The 26452-nt window shown below is 39.1% G+C and overlaps 1 protein-coding gene across 3 annotated transcripts in view; it reads right to left on the bottom strand.

Moving 5' to 3' along the window:
- The window catches only part of RMND5A (required for meiotic nuclear division 5 homolog A), a 60648-nt gene that overhangs the window by 26801 nt on the left and 7395 nt on the right, over positions 1 to 26452 (bottom strand). For all 3 annotated transcript variants that reach the window (XM_002922338.4, XM_019802879.2, XM_019802880.2), the window contains exon 2: positions 13334 to 13476. In XM_002922338.4, the coding sequence (XP_002922384.1) occupies positions 13334 to 13476 (143 nt within the window). The remainder of the gene's footprint in view (positions 1 to 13333; positions 13477 to 26452) is intronic.

Raw genomic sequence — 26452 nt, 5'->3', positions numbered from 1 at the left:
CACAGTGAGAAGGCAGTCATCTATAAGCCAGGAAGGAGGCTGTCTGCCCTCAATAGGAAATGAATTGGCCAGCACCTTGATCTTGGACTTCCCAGTCTCCAGAACTGTGAGAAAAATAAGCTTCTGTTGTTTAAACAACCTAGTCTGTGGTATTTTGTTTTGGCAGTTCAAACAGACTAAGACACCACGTGAAGATACCAGGAGAAGATGGCTATCTACCACCCAAGAAGACAAGCCTCAGAAGAAACCAACCCTGCCAGCACTAGGATCTTGAACTTCTCATCTCCAGAAATGTGGAAAAATAAAGGTCTGTTTAAGCCACCCAGTCTGTGGCATTTTGTCGTAGCAGCCCTCGCAAATTCATATACTCCCTTATTGGTTAAATGAAAAGGTAGATGCTACTATTCTAGTATTACTATTCATAATGAAAAAGTGAGGTTCATTACTATGTATCTGCTAACATGGAAAAATGGCCATGACACTTGAGTGAAAAAATCAAGTTTTACAAAATTATGACCCCATTTTTGTTTTTTAAAAAAGGAATACTTGCAAATGCTTAGGAAAAAATCCAAAAGAATTAAGTATTAGCAGAGATTATCACTTTAAAAAAAACTTTTAGTTTATTATAAAAGAATATTTGCTCCACACAAAGAGCAAATAATAAACAGAAAGATTTCTTTAAAGCACATGTTAAGAGTTCCAATTCTGGATAAGATCATGTAAGCACATTCCACCCTGTCTATCCCACTGAATGCAGATATAAAATCAGGACAGAATGAAGGCAGCAGCCATTTGAGGACACTAAAAGGTAATTCTAGATCTTCCTCCACTGATGACGGGGTTACATCCTGATAAACCCATCATAAGTTGAAAACAATGTAAACTGAAAATGCATTTAATATACCTAATCTACCAAACATCATAGCTTAGCCAAGCCTATCTTAAATATGCTCAGAATGCTTACATTAGCCTACAGTTGGGCAAAATCACCTAACACCAAGCCTATTTTATAACAAAGTACTGAATATCTCATGAAATTTATTCAATACTGTAATGAAAGTGAAAACCAGAACGGTGATCCGAGTATAAAACGGCTGTGAGTGTATTGGTTGTTTACCCTCGTGATCGCGTGGCTGACGGGAGCGGCAGCTCACTGCCACTGCCCAGCATTCACAAGAGTAACATACTGCATAGTATTACCAGCCCTGGAAAAGATCAAAACTCAAAATTCCAAGTAGAGTTTCTACCAAATGCATATCACTTTCACACCATCATACAGTAAAAAAATTTTAAGTCGAATCATCCTATGTTGGGAACCATCTATAGTAGAAAGTGGATTGGGAAGAGGCTCACAGAACTAGTGGTGAGTTTACTACTTTTCTCCCTCCAAAACCTCTCAGCCCAGATACAATACAGCCAAAACACAGAACTAGGCACCCAGAATGTGGACACAGAGTTCCAGGAGAAGCCCTCTAGTACTGGCATGAGAAACAGGAATGGGTTTCTCCTATCACCAGAGAGGAAGGGAAATCACATGTTTTTTCCCCTCCATTTTCTTGCACCTCTAGCTCAAGGCAGTCTGATGGTACATTAGTTTTCTATTGCAACTTAAATCAACACAATTTTATTATCTCACAGCTTGACAGATCAGAAGTCCAACAGACTCACACATTTTCTCTGCTCCAGGTCCCACAAAGTTAAAATCAAGATATCAGTGACCCAGGCTCTCATCTGGAGAATACAAGATCAATCTGCTTCCAGGCTCGTTCAGGTTGCTGCAGAACGCAGTTCCATGCAGTTTTAAGATCAGGGTCCTTGTTTCCTAATTGGCTGTAGGGGTTGTTCTCGGCTTCTAGAAGCCACTCACATTCCCTAGTTCATGGCCCCCTCTATCTTCAAAAGCCAACAACAGAGGTGACATCCCTCACACTCTGAATCTGCTTTTTCTCTTTCTACCAACCTCTCCTGCTTTTAAGGGCTCTTGTAAATTATACCTGGCTCACCTAGATAATCTCCCTATTTTAAGGTCAACTGCTTAGTAACCTTAATTATACCTACAAAGTCCTTTCACAGCAGTGCCTAGATAAATGTTTGAATTACCAGGGATCAAGAATCTTGGGAGGATATCTTTAGAATTCTGCCCACTACAGCAGGCAACCCAAAACTCTGGCAGAGGGGGTCCTTTCTCTTCCATCAGAGGAGCTGTGGTCCCAAGAAGGAGTGAAAACTTCTACTACATCTTTGCTTTCTGTCCTTCCACCACCTAGCCCCAGATACAGGCATAGTCATAGTAAATGTACAGAAGAGTAGCGTAAACAAAGCCCCAGCTTTCTGGCCAAATGACCAAAAGGTGGCCCCCGAGAACCATAAACTCCCAGTGAGATCACAGAGAGGGAAGAATTCAGAAAACTGACCCCTTAAAGTTAAAGTTGTTTATGAACTCCTGGGCTCACTCTCCAGTTGCACATACATAGGCTGACCCTAAGCAACATACCAGACTTTAAAAACTGAACTAGGGACAGAACTAGATTCCAGGTCCCAGAATGGCCACTGGTTGGCACACAAATAAGACCTATCTGAATAGCTCTGACACTGAAACCACAACTCAGAGAAGACTGAACAACCTGCAGCCTGAACTCAACCAGGTTGGTTGTCTGCTAAAACGGAAACATCAACATTCTCCATACAATTTAAACAAGACCCACAGTCTTGTAACATAATCGAGTTGACCATTGAACAACATGGGTTTGAACGACACAGATCCACTTATACGTGAATTTTTTTTCTAATAAATACACTACAGTACTGTATATGTATTTTCTTTTCTGTATGATTTCTTAATAACATTTTCTTTTCTCTAGCTTACTTTAAGAATATATATAGAATATATACAAAATATGTGTTTATCAACTGTTTACGTTATCAGTAGGGCTTCCACCCAACAGTAAGTAGTTAAGTTTTGGGCGAGTCAAAAGTTATATGCAGATTTTCAACTGTGCAGGGTGTTGTTCCAGGGTCAAGTGTATTAAAAATGTCCAGGATACAATTCAAAATCATCTGGCATACAAAGAACCAAGAAAATCTAAACTCACATGGGAATAAATGGTTCAACAGACATCAATGCCAAGATGACAAAGATACTGAAATAATCAGACTTTCGATATAAATTTATAAAACTGCTTTATAAAGGAAGAGCAAACACTTTCAAATAAAAGACAAAGTCTTAGCAAAGAAACAGAAGACACAGTAATCAAAATAAAAAACTCATTGAATGAACTCAGTATCAGAATGGAGGTGACAACACAAAAAGTCAGTGAAGATCAACAGCAATTATCTAATCTCAACAACAATAAAAAAGACTGGTAAAAATGAACAGAGCCTCAGAGACCTGTGGGACAACAAGACATCTAACATGCACATCATCCGAGGACCGGGAGAAGAGAGAGTAATGTAGAAAAAAATATTTAAAGAATATTTCCCAAACTTAGCAAAAGACATAAGCCTACAGATTCAAGAAGCTCAGCAAAGTCATAAAAGAATAAACTCAAAGAAATCCACACCCAGACACCTCACAATCAAACTGCTGAAATCTAAAGACAAAGAAAAAAAATCTTGAAAGTGGCTAGAGAAAAGTGATGCATTGCTTACAGAATTCTCCAAGGAAACCATGGAGACTAAAAAGAAGTGACTCAACATTTTTCAAGTACTAAAAGAAAAGAATGGTCATCCCAGAATTTTATGTCAAGTAAAAATATCCTGTGCAAATGAAGATGAAATAAAAACATTCTCAAATGAAGGAAAGCTGAATATGTTGCCAGAAGACCTGCTCTAAATGAACTGTTGTAGTAAATTCTTCAGATAGAAAGGAAATGATATCAGAAGTAAAAGCTGAACATCAAGAGTGAAGAAAGAACAAGTCTTCCTTGTGGTCTAAAAGCTTTCCCTAACTAGATACCACCTCACACTTGTCAGAATGGCTAAAATTGACACAGGAAACAAAAGGTGTTGGCAAGGACCTGGAGAAACGGGAACCCTCTTACAATGCTGGTGGGAATGCAAACTGGTGCAGCCACTCTGGAGAAGAGTTTGGAGGTTTCTCAAAAAAAGTTAAAAACAGAACTACCCTACAATCCAGCAATTGTACTACTAGGTATTTACCCTAAGGATACAAAAATACAGATTCGAAGGGATACATGCACCCTGATGTTTATAGCAGCATTATCAACAACAGCCGAACTATGGAGAGAGCCCAAGTGTCCATAACTGATGAATGGATAAAGATGTGGTATATATACACAATGGAATATTCCTCAGCCACCAAAAAGAATGAAATCTTGCCATTTGCAACAACATGGATGGAGCTAGACTGTATTATGCCTAGTGAAATATGTCAGTCAGAAAAAGACAAATACCATATGATCTCACTCATATGTGGACTTTAAGAAAGAAAACAGATGAACATACGGGAAGGGGGAAAAGAAAAAAAGGAGAGAGGGAGACAAGTCATAAGTGACTCTTAATGACAGAGAACACAGTGACAGTTGATGGAGGTGGGTGGGGGATGGGCTGGATAGGTGATGGGTATTAACAAGGGCACTTGTGATGAGCACTGCGTGTTGTATGTAAGTGATGAATCACTGAACTCTACTCCAGAAATCAATAATGCACACTATATGTTAACTAATAAAATTTAAATAAAATAAAAAATAAAATAAAATAAAAGCTTTCCCTAACCAATTTTACTTTCACTCCCTAAATCTTTCATAGGCATTACCCCCTAATAAACCTCTTGCATTTTTTTAAGCACATAAATTTACTTAGACAAGATCATTCAGATTTAACTGAAATTAAAATCCTAGGCAATCACCGCTTAACTCAGACCAAGAAACATAGGAGTACTTTATAGCACATACAATAACAGTCAGAAACTGCGAAGCACCCACCATTTACAATTACCACAATGCAGGAGAGTTCTCCTCTCCAAAACTGAGCATATTTTTCTTTAAAGAGCTATCTACCCTATTTCTGGATGCCCATTCAGTAGCCTAAGACAAAAAACATATATTAAGACTCGGAATTACTCAAAAACCAAAAATGAACAAGCAAAATTACGGTCAGAGTCTTAATTTTTATTTACCTGCTTTTTATAGACCTCTTTCTTGGTCTAGTACTTAACCTAAGGAACATTAATAATACAAAGTACCTAAATGCTAAAGCAATAGCTTCCACACACATACTAAGGCTGTCCCTAGCACTGAAGAAAAAGCTACAACTGCTTGCAATAAGGCTAATTTCAAATCAGTTTATCAGATTCTGCCTGTTAAGAGATGACTTTGTAACAGTTCACCAATGCTTTTGAGTAGATTATTATATCTTTACACCATCTATGACCACTAGAGCGCTGAAGTGGAGATCGTGCTACTCTTCTTCTCTTCCAGACTAGAGCAGAGGCCATAAGGGTGACTGATGTCATAGATACTGTCCCATATTTTCTGCCCCAAATAGCCATTCAAATGAATAAAGGAATGGATATCTGAAGATGACACAATTTATAACAAACTCCAGAATCTGTCTGTCCTTCTCTAAATGTCTACGTGTACCCTATAAGCAAGAATCATCGAGACTACGTAAGAAAGATTCTTCACTGATCTAGCAACCTCATTCAATCCAAACATAGCCTTCAGATTTCTATTTATTCATTTAATAATTATTCTCCAATCCCATAACCCCCAACAAATTTATAAGGTGTCTGTTCTGCAGGAAATAAATGAAACAACTTTGGAAGACACAACGGTCACCTCAAAGGACAGACCATGTTAAAAGAGACTATTTTATTTGGCAGTATAGATTAAGCCCAAATTTTAATAGCTACCATCAGCTAATAACTGCTCAAGAAAAGAATTCCTTCAAATTTCCCTTAATAGACATAAAAAAAGTTAATGCTGACCATGTAAGATTTTAATATTTCAACAAATTTAAGCGATTTTACTATGCTCCTCACGTATCTTTATTTCCGTAAGGTATACCCTGGTCACAGCTATATGGGTAAGAAAAAAAATCAAACACCCTTACACTCAGGATATCTTTACTACATTCAAATTCTATAACTTATTCGATAGTCTTGGAAAATATAACTAAACATGAATAAGCAATGCATTAGATGAAATTTTCTGAGCTCCCTTATACCCTTCTGACTTTCCAGTTTAAACTATCAAGGTAGAAAAATAAACTTACTTTCACAGCTTATTTTCTGCTCACATGTATTAAAAATTAAAGTTAGGGGCGCCTGGGTGGCACAGCAGTTAAGCGTCTGCCTTCGGCTCAGGGCGTGATCCCGGCGTTCTGGGATCGAGCCCCACATCAGGCTCCTCCGCTATGAGCCTGCCTCTTCCTCTCCCACTCCCCCTGCTTGTGTTCCCTCACTCGCTGGCTGTCTCTATCTCTGTCAAATAAATAAATAAAATCTTAAAAAAAAAATTAAAGTTAAAATTGTATAAAGAGGTTGAGGAAATGTAGCATAGTGTTAGAACTCCTTTTGTTATAACTGTATGTTCTTACTGTTGCATCAGTGCTAGAATCAGTTCCAGCTTCTGTTGCTAGGTGACCGAACTCGTTTGCATGGCTGCAGGAAATCAGTAGCATTGCAAACAAGCCAAGCAGTGGCTAATAAAAAGAAATATCTATTATTAGTACTTCTGTTATACTATACTTCTTCCTTTTACATTTTTAAAGAAAAAACTCAAAAAGATGTTCTTAAATGTGAAAGCAGGATTCAAACAAGAATCCAAACCAAAACATACATTCAAGGGTGTGTCTGCCTGGCAAGGATGTTATGGCTTAGAAAGAAATTCAAGGATACGTTAATTCATATACTATCTCATGTATGTATTTTCAGTGCCATTCACATTTTTGATGATTTTAAGTTTGAAAATCTGGAAGCTGAGGGGTGCCTGGGTGGCTCAGCTGGTTAAGTGTCTGACTCTTGGTTTCGGCTCAAGTCGTGATCTCAGAGTCATAAGATCAAGCCCCGCATCCGTCTGTGCTCCATGTGGAGTCTATGTGAGATTCTCCGCCTCTCCCATCTCCCGTGCCCACGCACCTGCTCTCTCTCTCTTTCTCAAACAAATAAATAAAACCTTTTAAAATATATATATAAATAAACAATTACATAAGTCAAATCTGGGAGCTGAGACAGAGGAGGAGTAAATAACTTTTTTTTTTTAAGATTTTATTTATTTATTTGACAGAGAGACAGCCAGCGAGAGAGGGAACACAAGCAGGGGGAGTGGGAGAGCAAGAAGCAGGCTCATCGCGGAGAAGCCTGATGTGGGGCTCGATCCCATAACGCCGGGATCACGCCCTGAGCCGAAGGTAGACGCTTAACCACTGTGCCGCCCAGGCACCCCGCCACAAAATCTTCTGATTCTACATTGAAAAGAGTCTTCATTTTAGAAAACACAAATAAAAACAAAAAACACATTAACAGAGGCATTAATAGCAAATCCATTAATTTAAAAATCACTTGAAAACAATTACACGCTGCATTAGGTGGCACAACTTCATGGGTGTAAGGTCCCTTTTCCCTCTCAACCCAAACTGACCTGGATGCTAGACCAAATAAGCTATTTCATCTTCTAGCCTCGGGCAAAAGTGGGTCCATATATCCAAGCCCAGTGGGATTCTCTGATCCTGCATCCTAATATGAGACCTGATTGCAAAGGTCTAGGCTTTCTTCTGTGGACTGGACTATAATGCAAGCAATTATCATTATCAACTAAAGAATGTAGTTTCATTCTGCTCAGAGCAGAGTAAGAACAAGATAGGCCCAGAGCTTAGATCTAATGATGTTGTATAACAGATGGCAAAGAAAAGAGAACTTAACTCATCTTCTCTTTTGAGAATGATCTTCAGACTGAAAAAGACAAAACCAATACTGTTTCACAGAAAATGCAGTCCAATATAAGTGAAGAGACCCAGAGAGCATCTAGCTGCTTGTATGAGTCAGGACTCTTGGTTCCTACAAACAGAAATCTCCTTTGCTCAAACAAGCCGGATTTGAAGAAAGGCTCAGGTAACCAGAGGTAGGTCAGAGGGTAGCTGAACCTCAAAAGATGTTCCCTCCCCACCTCATGCCTCTATTTCTCTCTGAAGAAGAATTTTGTTTCCCACAACAGACCGGATTCTTTCAGGGGCTACTAATCACTTCTAGGTGCACATATTACCAGCCCTTCTTTCTGTAAGAGCTCTAATGAGAAAGATCCTAGGAGAGGACTTTGAGGTACCCACCCTGGAGCAAAAAACTGTGGCCAAGCCTGGGTAGGTCAGATCTATCCTCAGACCATGTAACTGTGGCAAAACCCAACAAGATATCAGAATGTAGCTGCTCTTAGTCCAAATCACATAATTTAAAAAGAAACACCTTGACCACAAAGACATGAGATTTTTATTAAATGCCTTGCAAAAATTTAGACACATAGTCTACTGCATTTTCTTGAATTACTCACTAGTAGTTCAGGAAGAAGAGTTAGTTTGACATGTTTTATTTTATTTTTAGGGAATATGTTCCTGACTTTTTATCATTGCTGTCTTTTTATAACTTTGTTAACCATTTCTTTTCAGTAATTCTAAAAATTCAATACTCAAAATATATTATCAAATTGTCTGTATTTCAGAGCTCAACTTAGCTCTTTTTCTTAATCAGAGTGTATTTTTCTATTTCTAGTCATTTTAATTTCCTTTTTCCTTCATTAACAGTAACATCTCTCTACTATATAAAGATTTGTCCATTACATAATAACAGAACTTTAGAGCTAGTACATACCTGATCTCACCCACTCTTTATCTCAGCTACTATTTAAGGCCAAATCCAACACCCTTTCTCCCATTGGTATCTTTTTCTCCTCTCACACCCCAGTCATACCTACATAAAAGGCAGTCCCAGATGGCTCACCCAGAACTATCTTAAATATTCTGTATTTTGCTTTTTATGGCATTACTCCATTTCTTAACACTCAGCATTTTGCCTCACCCATGTAGATGCTCCATCTACTGGCAGAAGATCAGCTTAGGCTGATGCTTTTTAAAAACTATTTTTAACCCTTATTTCCCCCCTTAAAACACTACCAGCCCTGCAATGGCCTGATTTCCTAGCATAGCACTAGTGAGTGAAATCTTCTTCCAAACCCTGATTCGCCACTTCCAAGCTGTACACCTGGGGTATGTTACTTAATATCTGAGTCTTAAAATGGGAATAATGTACCCATATCATGGGATATACATATATGTACAGCACCCAGCTCAATAGCTGGAACACGGTCAACACTCAATAAGTGATAGCGATTATCTTCCTACTCCTGACTTCTCCTTAGTCTAATTTCATCCTATTTAATGAGGGTAAGCAAATCCTCAACTGCTTATATCATTCGCTCCCTTTTTCCCTATCTCCTTGAATCAAACCCTTAGGCATTCCATCAACCCTGTTCCGGATAAGGTAGCCATTCCAATAGAGTCAGTCCCTGAGAGTCTTTCACAGGAGTCCAGCATTTCTCAGTTATTTAGCCGCTTTCTCAGCCCTACACACCTCACTCTGCTGTTTGAAATCTTACCTGTTCTTCCAAGTCAAATTTTTAAGAAGATTTTATTTATTTATTTATTCATTTACTTATTTATTTAGAGAGAGCATGCATGCGAGCAGGGGGAGGGGCAGAGGGGGAGAGAGATGGAGAGAGAAGCAGATTCCACAATGAGCACGGAGCCTGATATGGGGGCTCAATCCCACAACTCCGAGGATCACAACCTGAGCCAAAAGCAAGAGTCGGACACTTAACCAACTGAGCCACCCAGGCGTTCCCCAAGTCAAACTTAAGATACCAACTCCACAAAACTTAGATTCAATAAGAGCACAATGATCTTCCCTTTACTTTACAGTAAACAGAGTGTGTCCCATGCAAATTTATCTTACGGTGCCTCAGAATTTTGCCAGCTCTTTCATGTGGACAAGGAACACTCTTACATGACCAAACTAGACCATAATCTTCTAAAGAACATAGACTATGTATTTTGCTTTCAACTCTCCCACAACAATGTCTAAATTTAGATAATTTAAAATCTTAGCACTATTTATTTTAATATATACACATAGCTAAAGCAGTAATGGTTTTATTGACTTTTCTTACTTAGGAAGTAAACTCAAAAAAAAAAGTCAAAAGACTTAAAACACTGAAGTAAAAGCCCTAAGCAGGAGAGAATTCTCAATGTTCTTAAAACGGGAGAGGAAATTAAAAATAGGTCAACACATTGTTTTTACTAAAAATAATTTGCCACAGAACCCAACAGCTGATATTATTTATTTTAAATAGTGATCATACTATGGGCACCTGAAAATACAGTCAACACATTAAGGCAGAAATCTTCAATAATTTTTTATGTTCACAATAATTAAAAGCCAGAAAGTGCCTTGGCTAACACCACAAACTTCTTTTCTGCTTATATTAAGCAATGACTAAAGAACTTTAAAACAAGCATTAAAACATTAAAGGGAGAAAAATCATTAACCACGTCAAAAATTTACTAATGTTCCTCACTCAAAACCAGCCTGCTCATAAAGGAGTCACCAGCTTCTCTGTCCTCCTCTTGGCAGGGTGGGAACATGTGTCCATAACAGGGTACACTCACAGGCTGCTGGACAGCATTCCGGTTTATTGCTCAAGTCTGTTTGTGGTACTTGAAGGCCTGCGCCATAATGGCTTCAGCTTCATCCTGTTTGCTCACCACCAGCCCATAGGAGTCCACCCAGCCTTGTTACAATGGGAGGCCCTGGAAGCTTGTACAAATTTACCAGGTCCAAACTACAAGTCAGTGGAATCTTATACGACAACAGCTTACACAGAATTCCTCAAGTATGTGAGAAGCACAGTGTCTAGGTAGTTCTAGTCGGGTAACACCTTCTAGTTACAGCTCAGGCCAAACAGATGCTCCCACCCCAAAAAAGAGGGAGAGAGGGAGAAAATGCACTGAAAGATAGTAGAGAACTGGGTTAAAAGATCCAGGCTTTCTTCTGTGCCTCAGGACCATAATTCAACAAACGCTTAACAGTACCAACTTAACAATGTAGTTTCATAGGATGGATCAGAAGAATCTGGAATCAAGGTCACCTAGAACCTAAACTACTTTCACAGCAACATAAATCCACACAAAAATATTTTTTTTACCTGAAAAAGCCCTTATAACCTCCATGTGCATGACAAAAATGTCCTCAAAAGAGAAATGAATAAATTAAAATATATAATTAGGAACATTCACCTCAAACACATCCCCACCAAAAAAGCCAGGATGTAGATTACTCACTATGCATTTCCTTGGTATCCACTCTCAAAGGGATTCTTTTGTTTCTAAGACCAAATACACTTAAATGTTTTGTCTCAAAGATTAGCCAAAACATCTGACAATAATTATGAATATTTGTAAAGACTTGCTAGCTAAGGAAGACATGCTCTGCATGTCACCATTAGCTAGGGGGACAAGAGTAAAAAGAAGGTTCTAATAATATGACAGGACAACAGGCACAATCTAGGAAATGGGGACACACAATCACCCTATGAGTGGTAGAATACAAAGCTGGTGAATTACTGGCCCAAATGCTCTAGATCCCAGTGGCCAGCAGTCTACACACTTGAGATATGGCTGCTAAGGCCATCCTCACCTATCTCAAATCTGGGATCTCTTCTCAGATACTTTCTCTGATTGGCTGCTATGAAAACTTCAGCTCTTCCCACTACCATGACATCTTCTGGTCTTGCTGTCCCCACCCTCTGTCAAAACTACAAGCAGCCTGGTGGTCAAGCAGATGCCTCCTGTTACCTCCAAGGGTTTGAACCATCAGAATCACTAAATTGCCTTGGTCACTGTCAGCCACCAAACTTGAAGCTTCCTAAACACCACCTAGAGAACCCGAAGGTCCCTCACCCACAGTGACTTAAGACCCTCTCTAAAGTGCCCCGCCACCATTTCAGTAAGCCCTTAAGATAGTACATACCAACTGAAGATTTCCAATGCCATAGCCCCCCAAAAATTTGATGCCAAAGTCACTTCCAAAGCTGTGTGCACTCTCACACCAAACAGGCATCACAACCTAAAAGTTATTTCAGAGAATACTCACTGCCTTCCCAGCCTTTGCTAGCAAATGGCCATCACTAATCCAAACATGGTGTTGCCGCTGCCAAGACTACTTCTCAGGCCTCTTTTGCCAAGTTGAAACCCTCAGCACTACGGCAATGGTGAAAGCTCTCTGAAAGGCCACTAACACTTCTGTAAACCACAGCTAACCAAACAATCCTTAGAGCTCCTGCCACACACAGTCCAGTCACACTGTACCTACCAGTTAACAATATCTCCTTAGACGCAAACAGTTCTGCCTTAGACTGCCTCGAGTCTAACCCTTCAATACTACTGCTCTACAGGATAATTTCTAACAAGTAGGCTTACCCATGAGTTAGACAAAGTCACCCTCTGGATTCCATGAGTTTCTATCTACATCATAGCCACTAGCTCTCCTACATTCAGACTAAGCAGCAACTCATAGGACTAGGTTTTGCTACAAAGAGCTCTCCCAAAAGTTCTTCCTACCTTACCACAAGTTTACAATGTGTCAAAAAAAATCCATAAACAGTAGTTATAAATTCCCCAATTGCTGATGTAGTCAGAGGTATCACACAGTAACCTTAGGCCCTGTCTCTTAGGCCCCACTATGAACTCCAAGGGCAAAACTGCCCCAGTGCTCAAAATAACCGCTTATAAGTAAATCACTAAGTCAAAGATTCAAGAGATGTCACTGGAATGATCGTCCAACAGAAGTGGACTGGCCTTGCTGGCTAGCAACCGACCCACTCACTCACACAGAAAGCAATACTGGAGAAAAGTGACTAGCATGAACAAAGGAAGACAATAGTTAGGATGATGCAGGGGAGATGGATGCAAGGATGTTATCCTAATCACTCCATAAGAGAGAAAGAGTCACTGCCAGGGAACTACTCAGGAAGTAGGAAGTTACTTCTGTAAACATACTCCCTCATAGGAGTTAAAATTTCTTTGGAAATTTAGTCATCATGATACCAGGAACTGTAGTCATATAAACAAATGTTTTTATTTTTGTTTTTTTAAATAGCAACAGAAAATTTTTAAGAATAACACAGTAAAACCAACTCTGAAAAAGCTAATAAAAGCCAGGGTGAAAGGAATAGCATAAAAAAATTGAAGAAAGCAAATGTTATCAGAGCAATGATAGGAGATGAAGGATGATGTTTAAAAATCCCAGACACGTCCCTCAACACCATACCTTATCAATGGCTTTTCCAACCCGAGAAACACTGCTGTGGATGTCTTTGTGGTCTGAGGCCAATTTCTGAACAGTGTCCTTTATTCTCTTACAGCACTGTGTCAAAACAAGTGAAAGTGTCCCTGATAATTCAGCATCTTGGCCTATAAAAAAAGAAAGAAAGAAAGATTGGTTACTCAGGAAAGCAAACCCAAAGATGGCAAATTTCAAATAGGCCCTTTAGAACATGAAAGTTGGAAGAAAAGTGAAGAAAAACAAATATCTGCTTTGAAGCAGATGGTCACATTCATAGATAACATTTTTCAAGTGAATGTTAAGAAAGTTATCTTAATTTATTTTTTGGAATAAATAAGAAAACTTTACTATGAAATAAGCCACTTTTGTAATTACTAAAATAGCACAGACTGTGAATGATACTGCCAAGGCATTTTTCAGAAAATATGTCTAACTGAATAAACTCAGTTATTCAATCCACTTAAAGTAAATTGTTCAAATTATTCTCAAAACATTTTCATTGTTACTCAAGTTCCTAAAAGAGAGATTTAGTCTAAATGCTTTATATTCTATATAAAGAAATAGAAAACCCAACAAATTTCTTTGGATACCATGTTGAAAAGAGTGAACACAGCAGAAAAAGAGTTAACATATCCCCATCTATAAGGCACAGTGAGCCATTCTTATCAGGGTTCCCACCACCCTAACTGTTAAGAGTGGCTCACTATGCCTAAACTGTACAATGAGGTTTATGCTGAACTCCTGCTTTCCTTATGAGAATCTGGAATTTTGGTATGTGCTACGCAGAGGGTGCCTATAATGACCGGTCCCCAGTGAACACCCTGAGCACTATGTCTCTAGTGAGTTTCCTTGGTAGACAACACTTCACACTTGCTACAATTTGATGCTGGGGGAATTAAATGTGTCCTGCTTGTGTGACACCCCACTGAGAGAGGACCCTTGGAAATTTTCTCCTGGTTTCCTGTGGACTTTGCCCCATAAGCCTTTTCCCTTGGCTAATTTTGCTTTGTGTCCTTTTTGCTGTAATAAATCTTAACCATGAGTGTGACTACATGCGAATTCCTATGTGTTCTCCTAATGATCACTGGAACCTAAAAGTGGTCTTGGGGACCTTGATACACACGATAAATCAACTAAAAGTTACTACAGTTTATATCATCTTTCCCAGTGGTACCTCCTCAGGAAAAAGGGAGGAGGAGAAGATGGGAGGAAGAGCAAACATTTGTCAATTACTTCATACATCTACATATCCCCACGTGTGAGAAAGAGGCCTGGCTTCTGAACTACTCACTATGATATAACAGTGGTTCTTAAACTTGAATTTACATCTGAATCACCTGAAGGTTTAGTTAAAACAAAGGAGTTGGACCTCTATCCCCTGTATCTAACTTAAGAGGTCTGGGATGGGGCTCAAGAACCTGAACAACCCCAAAAGTACAGCAGCCCTACGATGTTCATTCATTCAACAAATATTTACTGAGCAAGATACCTTCTGGTGAGCAATATAAACAACATAAAATAAGTCAATTATAGTATACAGTATGACAAAAGAGAATATAATCTACTGGAGAGAAAAAGCAGAGTAAAAGAGATGGGGAGTGTATGTGAGCTGAACAATCTTTAAACAGAGTGGACATGATAGGCCTCACTGAGAAAGTGATATTGGAGCAAAGACTTGAAAGAAATGAGAGAACCAGCCATGGGGCTACTGTGGGGATAAAGGGTAGCAGAATTTGCCACCCCAAAATATGCTTCTTTGGCATAAGGATTATTTTGAGCATATTATTGTGAGAAACAGCACATACAGGAAAAGTTCTAAAAACAGAGTAGAAGTCACCCTTTTGTAAGGGAAATTTACATTTATGAGGGAAATCTCAATTAGTAAGACTGTCTCCCTCTCTACATCAAGAAGAGAAGCTCTAAATCATAAGAAACGTATCAATGAAGAAGGTTCAGACATATATCTGCATAATAAACCTTACTTTTGTTTACTGTGCTTTTGCTTACTGTGTAAACTGGCCTCCCCTTTCTTTTCATCTTTAGCTGAAGATGGTACTTAAGCCTGAACTCTAGACCACCTCTTTGAGTTACTCATTTTTCTCTGAGACCCTCCCATGTATACATAAGGTATATATGTTAATAAACTGTTTTTCTCTTGTTAGTCTGCCCTTTATTACAGGGTCTCAGCCAAGAACTCACAAGGTTAAAGGAAAAATTATTTCTCCTCCCCTTCAGGGGAAAGCATTCCAAGCTGAGGAGACAAAAGCCCTTACAGAAATACACCACGATTATTTAAGGAATAGCCAAAAAGCCAGGGTGGCTAAAGCAGATGTCCGGCAAAGAAAAACAGGAGGAGAAAAAGTTTAAGAGATAATGGGAGTCCAGATCTTTCAAGGCCTTTCTGGCATTGTAGACTTTAGCTTTTATTTTGTGTGAAAGGGTATCCACTGCAAAGCTTTGAGCAGAGCAGGTACATAAACTGACAAATTTTAGTATGGTCATTCTGGCTCAAGACAGGAGTATAAGAACAGAAACAGGAAGACAAGTTAGGAGGCTGTGGCAGCAATCCAGATAAGAGGGCAATGGCTCAGCCCAGGGTGTTAGATGTGGAGGTGGTGAGAAGTGGCTGGATTTTGCAATATATTCTGAGGGTAAAGCCAACAGGATTTCCTGACTGAGTATGAGGGGAAAAAAGGACTCACAGATGACTCTAAACTTTTTAGCTTAAGTCAACTAGAAAGATGGAACTGTCTTCAATTAGAAGGATAAAGATTAAAAGCTGAGCAGCTATGAAAGGAAGGAAGAGATAAAGAGCTCAATTTTGGGCTTGTTAAATTTGATATGTGAGTAGTCACCCCAGCGCACATGTGGAGTGAGTTAGATTTATAAACCTGGAGTTCAAGAACAAACACAGGACTGGATATACAAATTTGTGAGTCACTGGCATGTGGATGATACCTAATGCCATGAGGCTAGAGGCGCCTGGGTGGCTCAGTCAGTTGAGCATCCAACTCTTGGTTTCAACTCAGGTCATGATCTTCTGGGTCCTGGGAGCAAGCCTCGTGTCAGGCTCTGTGCTCAGTGGTGAGTCTGCTTGAAAATCTCTTTCCCTCTCCCTTTGCCCCCTCCCTGCATTCTCTTACACTCTCTAAAATAAATAAATCTTTAAAGAAAATAATAAAGCCACGAGGCTAAATGAAATCATCAAAAGAGTCAGTACAGACAAAAAGAAGTGATAAAAGATGAAGTCCTAGAAACTCCAAGTTTATAAGACCAAGATGAAGTGAAACTGGAAAAGGAGACTAACAGACTACTGAAAACACTGTGATGCAGGAGGAAAATCAAGAATGGTGCTGGGGAAGCCAAGTAAAGAAATGTGCCAAAGAGGAAGAAGTAAACAACTGCGTTAAATGCTCTGCTACGTCAAGTACGACACAGACTGAGAACTGACCCTTGGATTTACAATGTGGAAATTATCAGTGACCATGACAAAATAGTTTCTCTAAAGTTTCAAGAAAAGAAACTAGGAGGTTATAGGGACTGTGAAGAGGGAATATAAGTCTAGTTCAGTGACAACCACTGAGAGAAGTAAAAAGATAAGCAAACAGAAGATAGTACGCATAAGATACTCAATCCAATATGACGTAACCAAAATAAAAACTGCCCTCTTCTCTAGATACAATTGCACAAAGTAAGTATCAGGTGCTTCCAATTCCTAATAACATAATTTAGGCTAAGAGAAGACTTGGTAATTCAGGAAAATTTCAAAATCTGTCAAAAGGTATTCCACACATACCTTGAGCCAAATGAATCTAACTGCTTCAGGTAGTTCTACTCTGGCCATTTCTGTATCTAAACCTTACCTAACCTCAGTATCTTCATCTCCTCTATGAACCTCTCTGCTCATAGATTTACTTAGTCTTCTCAATTCCTAACGAATTCTGTTCTTTCCACCATTCCTCTAGCGCTGAATTGTATCCCACTCAACAATTTCGTGTATAATTCCATCATCAATCTCAACTAGATATATGTAAGTCCTGAAGGGAAGACAGGTTCTTATTGTAAACTACATATTTCAGTCTTACCACATGCCTTGCACAGTTTCATGCACTATAATATAAGTATTTGGATTGATGGTATATAAAGCAAGGAAAGAACAGTTAAAAGAATGCCATATTCAACAAACAGTGCTGGAATAAGCAGATATCCACATGCAAAAGAATCATACCATATACAAAAATTAACTCAAAATGGAATGAACACCTAAATTTAAGAGCCAAAACTATCAAATTCTTAGAACATGGGTATATTCTTGACTTGTATTGGACAATGGTTTCTTAGGTATGATACCAAAAGCACAAGTAGCAAAAATAAATAAATAAACAGGTAGATAGAGAGATAAATAACCCCATTTATTCATTCAATTGGACTTTATCAAAACTAAAAACTCGTGCTTCAAATACTACCAATAAAGTGAAAAGACAATCCAAAGAATGATAGAAAATATTTAAAACCCATATGTCAAATAAGGGTCTAGTATCCAGAATGTACAAAGGCCTGTTACAATCCAACAAGACAACCCCATTTAAAAACAGGCAGGGGGGGCGCCTGGGTGGCACAGCGGTTGGGCGTCTGCCTTCGGCTCAGGGCGTGATCCCGGCGTTGCAGGATCGAGCCCCACGTCGGGCTCCTCTGCTGTGGGCCTGCTTCTTCCTCTCCCACTCCCCTGCCTGGGTTCCCTCTCTCGCTGGCTGTCTCTGTCTCTGTCGAATAAATAGATAAAATCTTTAAAAAAAAAAATAAATAAAAATAAATAAATAAATAAAAACGGGCAGGGGCACCTGGGTGGCTCAGTAGGTTAAGTGTCTGACTCTTGATCTGATTTCAGCTCAGGTCATGATCTCAGGGTCCTGGGATTAAGCCCCATGCTGGACTCTGCGCTCAGCGTGGAAGTCTGCTTGTCCCTCTCCCTCTGCTCTTCCCCCTGCTTGCTCGCTCTCTCACTCAAATAAATAAATAAATAAATATCTTAAACAATAAAAATGGACAAAGAATTTGAATAGACGTTTTTTTTTTCCCCAAAGAGGATAAGACAAATAACCAATAAACACAGGAAAAGATGTTCAACATCATTAGTCCAAAGAGAAATGCAAATCAAAACTACAATGAGAAACTACTTCACACCCACTGGGATAGGTATAACGAAAAAGATGGACAACAAAAAGAGTTGGGGAGGACTGGAGAATTTAGAACCATCACACATTGCTGGTGGGATGTAAAATGGTGTGGTGGCTGAAGAAAACAATTTGACAGTTCCTCAGAAAGTTAAAGAGAATAACCATATGACACAGAAATTCCATTGCTAGGTACATACCTGAGAGAAATGAAAACATATGTCCACAAACAAACTTGTGTAAGAATGTTCACAGCAGCATTATTCATACTAGCCAAAAAGTAGAAACAATCCAAACATCCGAATGATGACTGGATAAATGTGGCATATCCATATAACGGAATATTATTCAGCCATAAAAAGGAATGAAGCACTGATACAGGCTACAACATAGACAGAACTTGAAAACACTGTGTTGACTGAAATAAGCCAGAAACAAAAGGCCATACATTGTATAATTCATTTATATGAAATCTCCAAATCCACTGCCAGAAGTAGATTCATGGGGGCCAGAGGATGGTGAAGGGTAGAATGGAGAGTGACTGTTAACAAGTATGAGATTTCTTTGGGAGTGACGAAAATGTTCTGGGATTAGATAATGGTTATGGCTGCACATCTCTGAATATACTAAAAGCTACTGACTCACAACCTTTAAAAGGATGACTTCTATGGTATGTGAACTATTTCTCAATTTAAAAAATCTTAAAAATGCAAGCCATATGTCTTATCCATTCTAGCATGTTTGCTTCTACAGTCGGTAGACAACAAAATAAACAAAAGGTTAAAGGACAAAAAAGCAGAGACCAAGCTGGAGGACAGAGATCATCTGGAATTTACCAACTGAACTTCCAAGCCCCAACCTTGAAATTTATTGATATTTTCAAATCTCAGCAACTTAAATGTCTGAAGTTTGGTGCTGCTGTCATTTCTTCTTTTCTTTTACCATCTACAAGACACTACACTTTTTGCTTTTCAAGTTTATAAAGGACAGATACTAGTAGTATAAGGTCAATTAATTAACATTGAGAGTTCTCAGTATGCTCCAAGGAAAAATAATTTCTACAATGTGTATTTGGAAGCATAAGAAAAGTATAATGGAATAATCTGAAAGAGAACCCTGGGAAAGCCCTGTTCAAAGAGAAAGATTCCACTAATGCATTTTCAAATTGATTTAGTGGAAAGCGGCCAAAGGTGAAAACAGGTTTAGAAATCGCTATAATAATCAAACTGACTGAGACCAAACCTCTAAGTCCTAAAGGGAGAGAGTTCTAATGTTCTTCTGATTTCTCTGTCTGAAAACAAAACCTGCTTCTAGAAGAACCTTTCTGTGAAAGAAATCTAAATGGATTCAGTTCCTAGAAATAAAGCTGGGGAATTACTAACCGCCACCTTCACCATAACTAAACTAGATGTGAGGTAAATGTTAGAATCCCAGTTGACCACTGTGGTAGTCACTTTTTACCCAGGATAAAGTCCTATGCCAACTATCTTTTTTCTTTCTTTTCTTTCTTTCTTTTTTTTTTTAAGAGGGAGACAGAGCAAAACAGAGTTGGGGGTGGGGGGTGGAATCCCAAATAGGCTCCAATGCCCCATGTGGAGCCCAACACAGGGCTGGATCTCACAACCCTGAGATCATGACTGAGATCATGACCTGAGCTGAAATCAAGAGCCTGAGCCACCCAGGTGCCCCCAACTGTGTCTTTCAATGCAATAAACCTCCCTGGACTCATGACCCATACCTAAGCATGAAAGAAATAGTTCTGAGGCAGTGCTCATCACTTACAGTGACCACATGCACTTTTAAGATTTTTTTAAGATTATTTATTGATTTTATTTAAGAGAGAGAGTGAGTAAGAAAGAGCACAAGCCAGGGAGAGAGGCAGAGAGAGAGGGAGAAGCAGACTCTCTGCTGAGCAGGGAGCCTGATATGGGCTCAATCCCAGGACCCTGGGATCATGACCTGAGCTGAAGGCAGACGCTTAACGACTGAGCCACCCAGGTGCCCCAAAGTTTGTTTGTTTGTTTTAAGAGTAGTTTTAGGTTTACAAAAAAATCGAGTGAGGTACAGAGATTCCCCATATTCCTGCTACTACCCCCCCCAACAACCATAGCCTCTCCCATTATCAATATCACCCACCAGAATTTTTTTTTTTTTTAAACAAGGAGGAACCTACATGGACACATCATTATCACCCAAAGTCCACAGTTACCTGAGGGTTCACCCTTGGTGTTACACCCACAGATTCTGACAAATGTACAACGGCATATATCCATCACTATAGTATCATACAAAGTATTTCCACTGCCTTAAAAATCCTCTGTGCCTCTGCCTGTTCATCTTTCTCCTCCACCCCACCCCTGGCAACCACTGATCCTTTTGTCTCCACAGTTTTGCCTTTCTCAGAACGCCGGATAGTTGGAAACATATAGCATGTAGCATTTTCAGACTGGCTTCTTTCATCTGAGTTAGCTCCTAAACCATTTTTTAGAGAGCCCAGCTAAGACTTCAAGCTCTGCCCTTGGACTTCACTGCCTAGCCATTTCAGGATTTATATCCATTAGTTTCAAAGAAACAGTAAATTGTTTCCATAGCATCCTGTACTTCTCTATCAGAGTTTCACACTTCATTGTAAATATTTGTCTGTCACCCTCATGAAATTACTTGAAGTTAGGAAATAAGATTGTTGAATCTTCAGTGCTTAGCTCCACACCCAGTGTGGGGCTTGAACTCAGGACCCCCAGATTGAGAGTCACATGCTCTACTGACTGAGCCAGCCAAAGGCCCCTAATAAATTACATATTCTTATTTTCAAGCCCAGCATTGGAGACTCTGACACAACTAACACACTCAACCGATACCCTCTGAACTGCCAGCAGTTTCACACTCAGCAGCTCACTGATCTTCTAGTCCTTTCCAGGATATTTAGTGTGTACTATCCAAAGCATTATGGCCTAAATTTTCCAAATACCAAATAAATAATACACACACACACACACACACACACACCAATGTCCAAATAAAAACACACTCATAGAATAGAGACCCCCAGTTGTAAGTTCCTTCCCTTTTCCAAATAATGACCATTCCCTTCCCTCAAAAACCTTAAACATGCAGGCAAAGACTTGGGAAAAAAATTAAGAGGCCTGTGTTTTGAGCCATAGTTTCTAATTTTGTAAAAGAAAACTATGCCAAGGTGTGTCCAAAAAATGAAATATATTTCAACTTCAGCACATAATGTGTTTCTATAAAATTATACCCCAAGTCAGAATGTAGGAAGGTAGAACAAACTTTTATACAATAAAAGGAGTGCCCAATTCCCACACGGGGAAAAATTACAAAATTCCTAATTATATCTTGGTTTTATAAATAACTTTCAATACAGTTCATTTTGTACATTTATTTGTTCAATTATTTTCCTTTATTACTAATCACATGGCTTAAGACGACCATAAGTCCAATTATGTAACAAGATTTACTCATCATTTTGGCTCATCTAACACAAGGCAAAGATACTAAGACTGAAAACTATGTTCTCATCCCTACTCAGTGTTTGCATTTGCTATTTTGTTTGCCACTTATTTTTAGGACATCAGAAGGGAAGATAAGCCTCAAACAACTGTACACACTATTAAAGAAAAATAATATTGCTCAAACTAAACAGCTGGTTGGTAGGCAGCACTATAATGGTGTAGCTTGATATATCTGCTCACGGACAGATAATCAAAAGTTCTAATCTGGCATAAAAGGCAGTTTAAAGGTGTCAATTAGACCATGAAGTGCATGCTGCCTAAGAGTCAACCACATGAGAGATGAGACCCCCTATAATTAAGAGCACTCTATAAAAAACGGTGAGGCACAACACGGAAAGGTGATTGCTATGATGATTATTATTCAGATGTCCAAAATAGCTGAAAACATCACCACCTAGGACTAGAATATTTTGGTAGAAGCAAATAGTAGCATTCCCCAGAAATCACTAAGACCTGACTTAACAATCTTATGAATATTATGGAGGCAGAAAAAATTTTAAATATCCAAGTTTATAAATATTACACATATTGCATTTGAGCTCTTTTGCATTATTAAAAGTTAACTCCACTTCATAAAATGGACAGAGAGCTTAAATTTGGAATCAAGTGGAAAGCAAAACGGCATACAAGTTTTGATGTGAATACAAAAAAATTCATTTAGTAAACATAATCCTAATTATACCTAAATGAAAACTGAGACCTAATACAGCTATATTCCAGAATTCATTCTAGATTAATTGCTAAAAAAAAAAAATTAAAATAGAGAAAGTCAAAAGAAGGCTGTATGGGGGAAAAAATTCTACATTATTCCACTCTTTTTAAGGGGAGGAGGGGCAGAAGGAGACAGAGAATCTTAAGCAGGCTCCTTGCCCAACCCCCAACCAGACAGGGCTTGATCTCACCACGCTGAGATCAGGACCTGAGATGAAATCAAGAGTCGGACACTTAACCAACTGAGCCACCCTGGTCTTAAAATAAACAAAATGAGATTAGACAAAGACAAAACAGGAGGGAAAAAGACTAAAGTCAAAAGGAAGGGAGAATCCTGACATGTAGAGTCAATTTACTGAATGCTAAATGCCTGTTGGCAGTGTTCAGGGTACAGATCAAGTATTTAAAACAGATTAAGAAATTTAGGATGGGGGGGGCGCCTGGGTGGCACAGCGGTTAAGCGTCTGCCTTCGGCTCAGGGCGTGGTCCCGGTGTTATGGGATCGAGCCCCACATCAGGCTCCTCCACTATGATCCTGCTTCTTCCTCTCCCACTCCCCCTGCTTGTGTTCCCTCTCTCATTGGCTGTCTCTATCTCTGTCAAATAAATAAGTAAATAAAATCTTTAAAAAAAAAAGAAAAGAAATTTAGGATGGGAATAAAAGAAGACAAAGAATAAAAGGGTCTAAGATTGATTCTGAAGAAGTCACTGTCAAGGTGAACATGGAAAAGATTGCAAAACTGTAAAACAGAAAAACTTGAAAAGGTAAGGCTGGTATTTAAAAAAATAATAATAAAAGGACTGCTTCATACTGTGAGTAGCAAACTAAATTGTGGCCTATTGGAGTTTGAGGCTTCTTATGAGCTACCTCAGCACCTAGGACACAGCAGCTGCTCAACAGAGAGATTCACTCAAAGGAAGAAGAAAAAGGTACAAATAAAAGACATTCATTTTTTTCTAGGGGCAGTATACACTGAAAACAAAAACTTTTTTCAGTATATTAATAGGTGGCAAATCTACAAAGTACAGTATTTTTGGGGTCAACCCCTGACCTTCCAGAACAGAACGTAGATTCAGATAGGTGTGCTCTGATCCAGTGCACTAGTGTGCTGCAAAACCAACCATGCATGAGTCCCTGTACATCTCTACCACGACCACCCAAAGAGAGGTCCCTCTTTCATTAGGTCTAAGTTGACACTTAACTAGTCATCTTGCCTCTAGCCAAACCGCACTCCCAACTCCAATCAACCTAAATGCTGCTAATTGGTCTCAAGGTAAAGTCCCTGTCCAGTCCCTGTTCAAAATGTACTCCCCACCCAAGTCATTCAAAAGCTTCCCAGTCTACTATTTTCCCTGGTATCTGTGACTCTATAAACCCTGATTCCAAATTAATTTTAATTCTTCTACCCTATTTCTCCCTGGTCTGGTCCTTCCCTGCTCCCAGAATGCCTCTTGTACTCTCACTCCTCTGCACCTTTGTTCTTGCCAACCACCACTTCTGGCACCCCATCCTGAATGTCCACATTCAATCTCTGTTATTGAAACTTGACAGGTTAGAGGATGTCTCAAATCCTACCTCTTCTTGCCTGTACCACTCAGTCAGCACTGGCCTATATACATGGCCTTGCACTACCGGGCACTAATGGTTAAAAACACACCAGTGTCATCTCCTTTACCAGACAAAGTTCTTAGAGCATAAGAACAATTACTTGCCCTTTGTTAACCCCCACAAGATTTAGCCAGTTCTACATTTAACTGACGATTAATAACTATTGACCAGGTGCTCTGAACTTCAATTAAAATAACACACACACACACACACCAGCAGTTCTTTCTAAGGGCTTCTTCTCTCCTATTTCTCTGAACTGCTGGTATTTGTACTAACCAGAAGCACTGCTATTTATACTGTGTCATGGCCATGGTTTTTTCCCCTCTCGAATGTAAAAGTCAGGTCTCATTATGCAACTAAAGTTCCTTGAAGACTGTATCTTATGCCTTTTGAATATTTCTTATGGTGTTAGGCAGACCACTGGGCACAGAATGGTAGCTAAGATACACCAGTATGAAAGATACCTAATAGTCAAAGTGCCTCCATAGTGCTTAACACTGCTTAAAGGCACAGACCTTAAAAATAATAAAAACAAACAAAAAAGGTACAGACATTAAAAACAAATATACCTTGTTTTCAGATTTTAAAGCCAGTTTACATCTATTACCTATTTAATTTCCATGACTCTGTGATATAAGTTACCAGTTTATTGAAGAGGAAATAGGGTAAGCAAGATTATAGCACCAGTAAAGTGGCAGAGCAATAACCCAAACTTAGATCTCATGAGCTCAAGGACAAAATTTTGTGGTCTACTCTCCCAAGTGGCAGACTCATCTTCGTATCTCCCTAACTAGCCTCCAAATTCCTGGAGGGCTGAAGCCATGTATAATGTTTCTTTTAAGTCACTCCTTATCTCCTCCTGAATAGCTTCATATAATCAATAATGAGATATTAAATCTAGATGGATCCCACAGATATAGCAAATTCATCAAAGATAACACATAGCCAGATGCTATACCTCAAAATGAGAAGAAAGTATTCAGGCTCAATCTGAAGTGTTAAAGACTTTGCAGTATAGCCTTATGGACTCCCAGAACAATGCTCCCTAAGAACCATTCTCAGCTGAGCCACACAGTCACCAAACCCAAATAAGGTGAAAGTATATTTCTAAAAGTCTCAAACCCTGCTGTTTGAGTCTGTTATTTGAGGGATTAGACTAGAACCTAATCTAAGAGGAAGGCCAGACGTTTCTGCCATTCTTCTACAAACTCTTGAAGCTTTCAAAAAAAATCCCCAGTTTAGAGAGCATCACGTCCCTGGTATATATCAACTTCTAGGGATTACACGGAGCACCATGAGGCTCCAGTACATAGCTCAGGACTAGAGCCCTCTATAATTCTCCCCTATACTGCATTTTGGGGTCATTTTCAAAGATTTTACAGATGAAGAAGGAGGACCTCAAATGAAAACAAGTCAGTTTTAACATCCCAAACATCCCAAGTGAATAGTTTACCAAAACACCATTTTCACTATCCTAACAACTAAGAGACTAAAACATGGAAAGAATGGAAATTTCTCTACATACCCTAGTATCATATCACAGAAGTGTTAACATTGGTGAGGAAGAAACTTGCCATTATCCAGAGTTAGAAACTACTTAAAAGGGGCGCCTGGGTAGTGCAGTCGTTAAGCATCTGCCTTCGGCTCAGGGCGTGATCCCGGCGTTCCGGGATCGAGTCCCACATCAGGCTCCTCCGCTGGGAGCCTGCTTCTTCCTCTCCCACTCCCCCTGCTGTGTTCCCTCTCTCGCTGGCTGTCTCTCTGTCACATAAATAAAATAAAATCTTTAAAAAAAAAAAACTACTTAAAAGATAAAATAACCTTAGTAAAATGATTTTACTATGCCAAGCATACAAGCAATTTCAAGTAAATTCCCAAAGGTAACAACGAACCAAATTGCATTTTTTTAGTCTATAAATTAAGTTGCACTAGTAAGTCAGTATTTGAATAGTATGAATGTTACAGTTAGGAGGCAAGGCAAAAACTGAGAAATAAAGGTTGGGGTAGTCAAGAAAACACCTCAAAGAACACTGTTATTGGTGTAACTTGTAGCTGCTCAACTATAATAGACATCAATCAC

This window comes from Ailuropoda melanoleuca, chromosome 4 (assembly GCF_002007445.2).
Source record: "Ailuropoda melanoleuca isolate Jingjing chromosome 4, ASM200744v2, whole genome shotgun sequence".
Taxonomy (NCBI): Eukaryota; Metazoa; Chordata; class Mammalia; order Carnivora; family Ursidae; genus Ailuropoda; species Ailuropoda melanoleuca.
The sequence above is the reverse complement of the archived record's forward strand: the minus strand, read 5'-3'. Positions and strand labels throughout refer to the sequence as shown.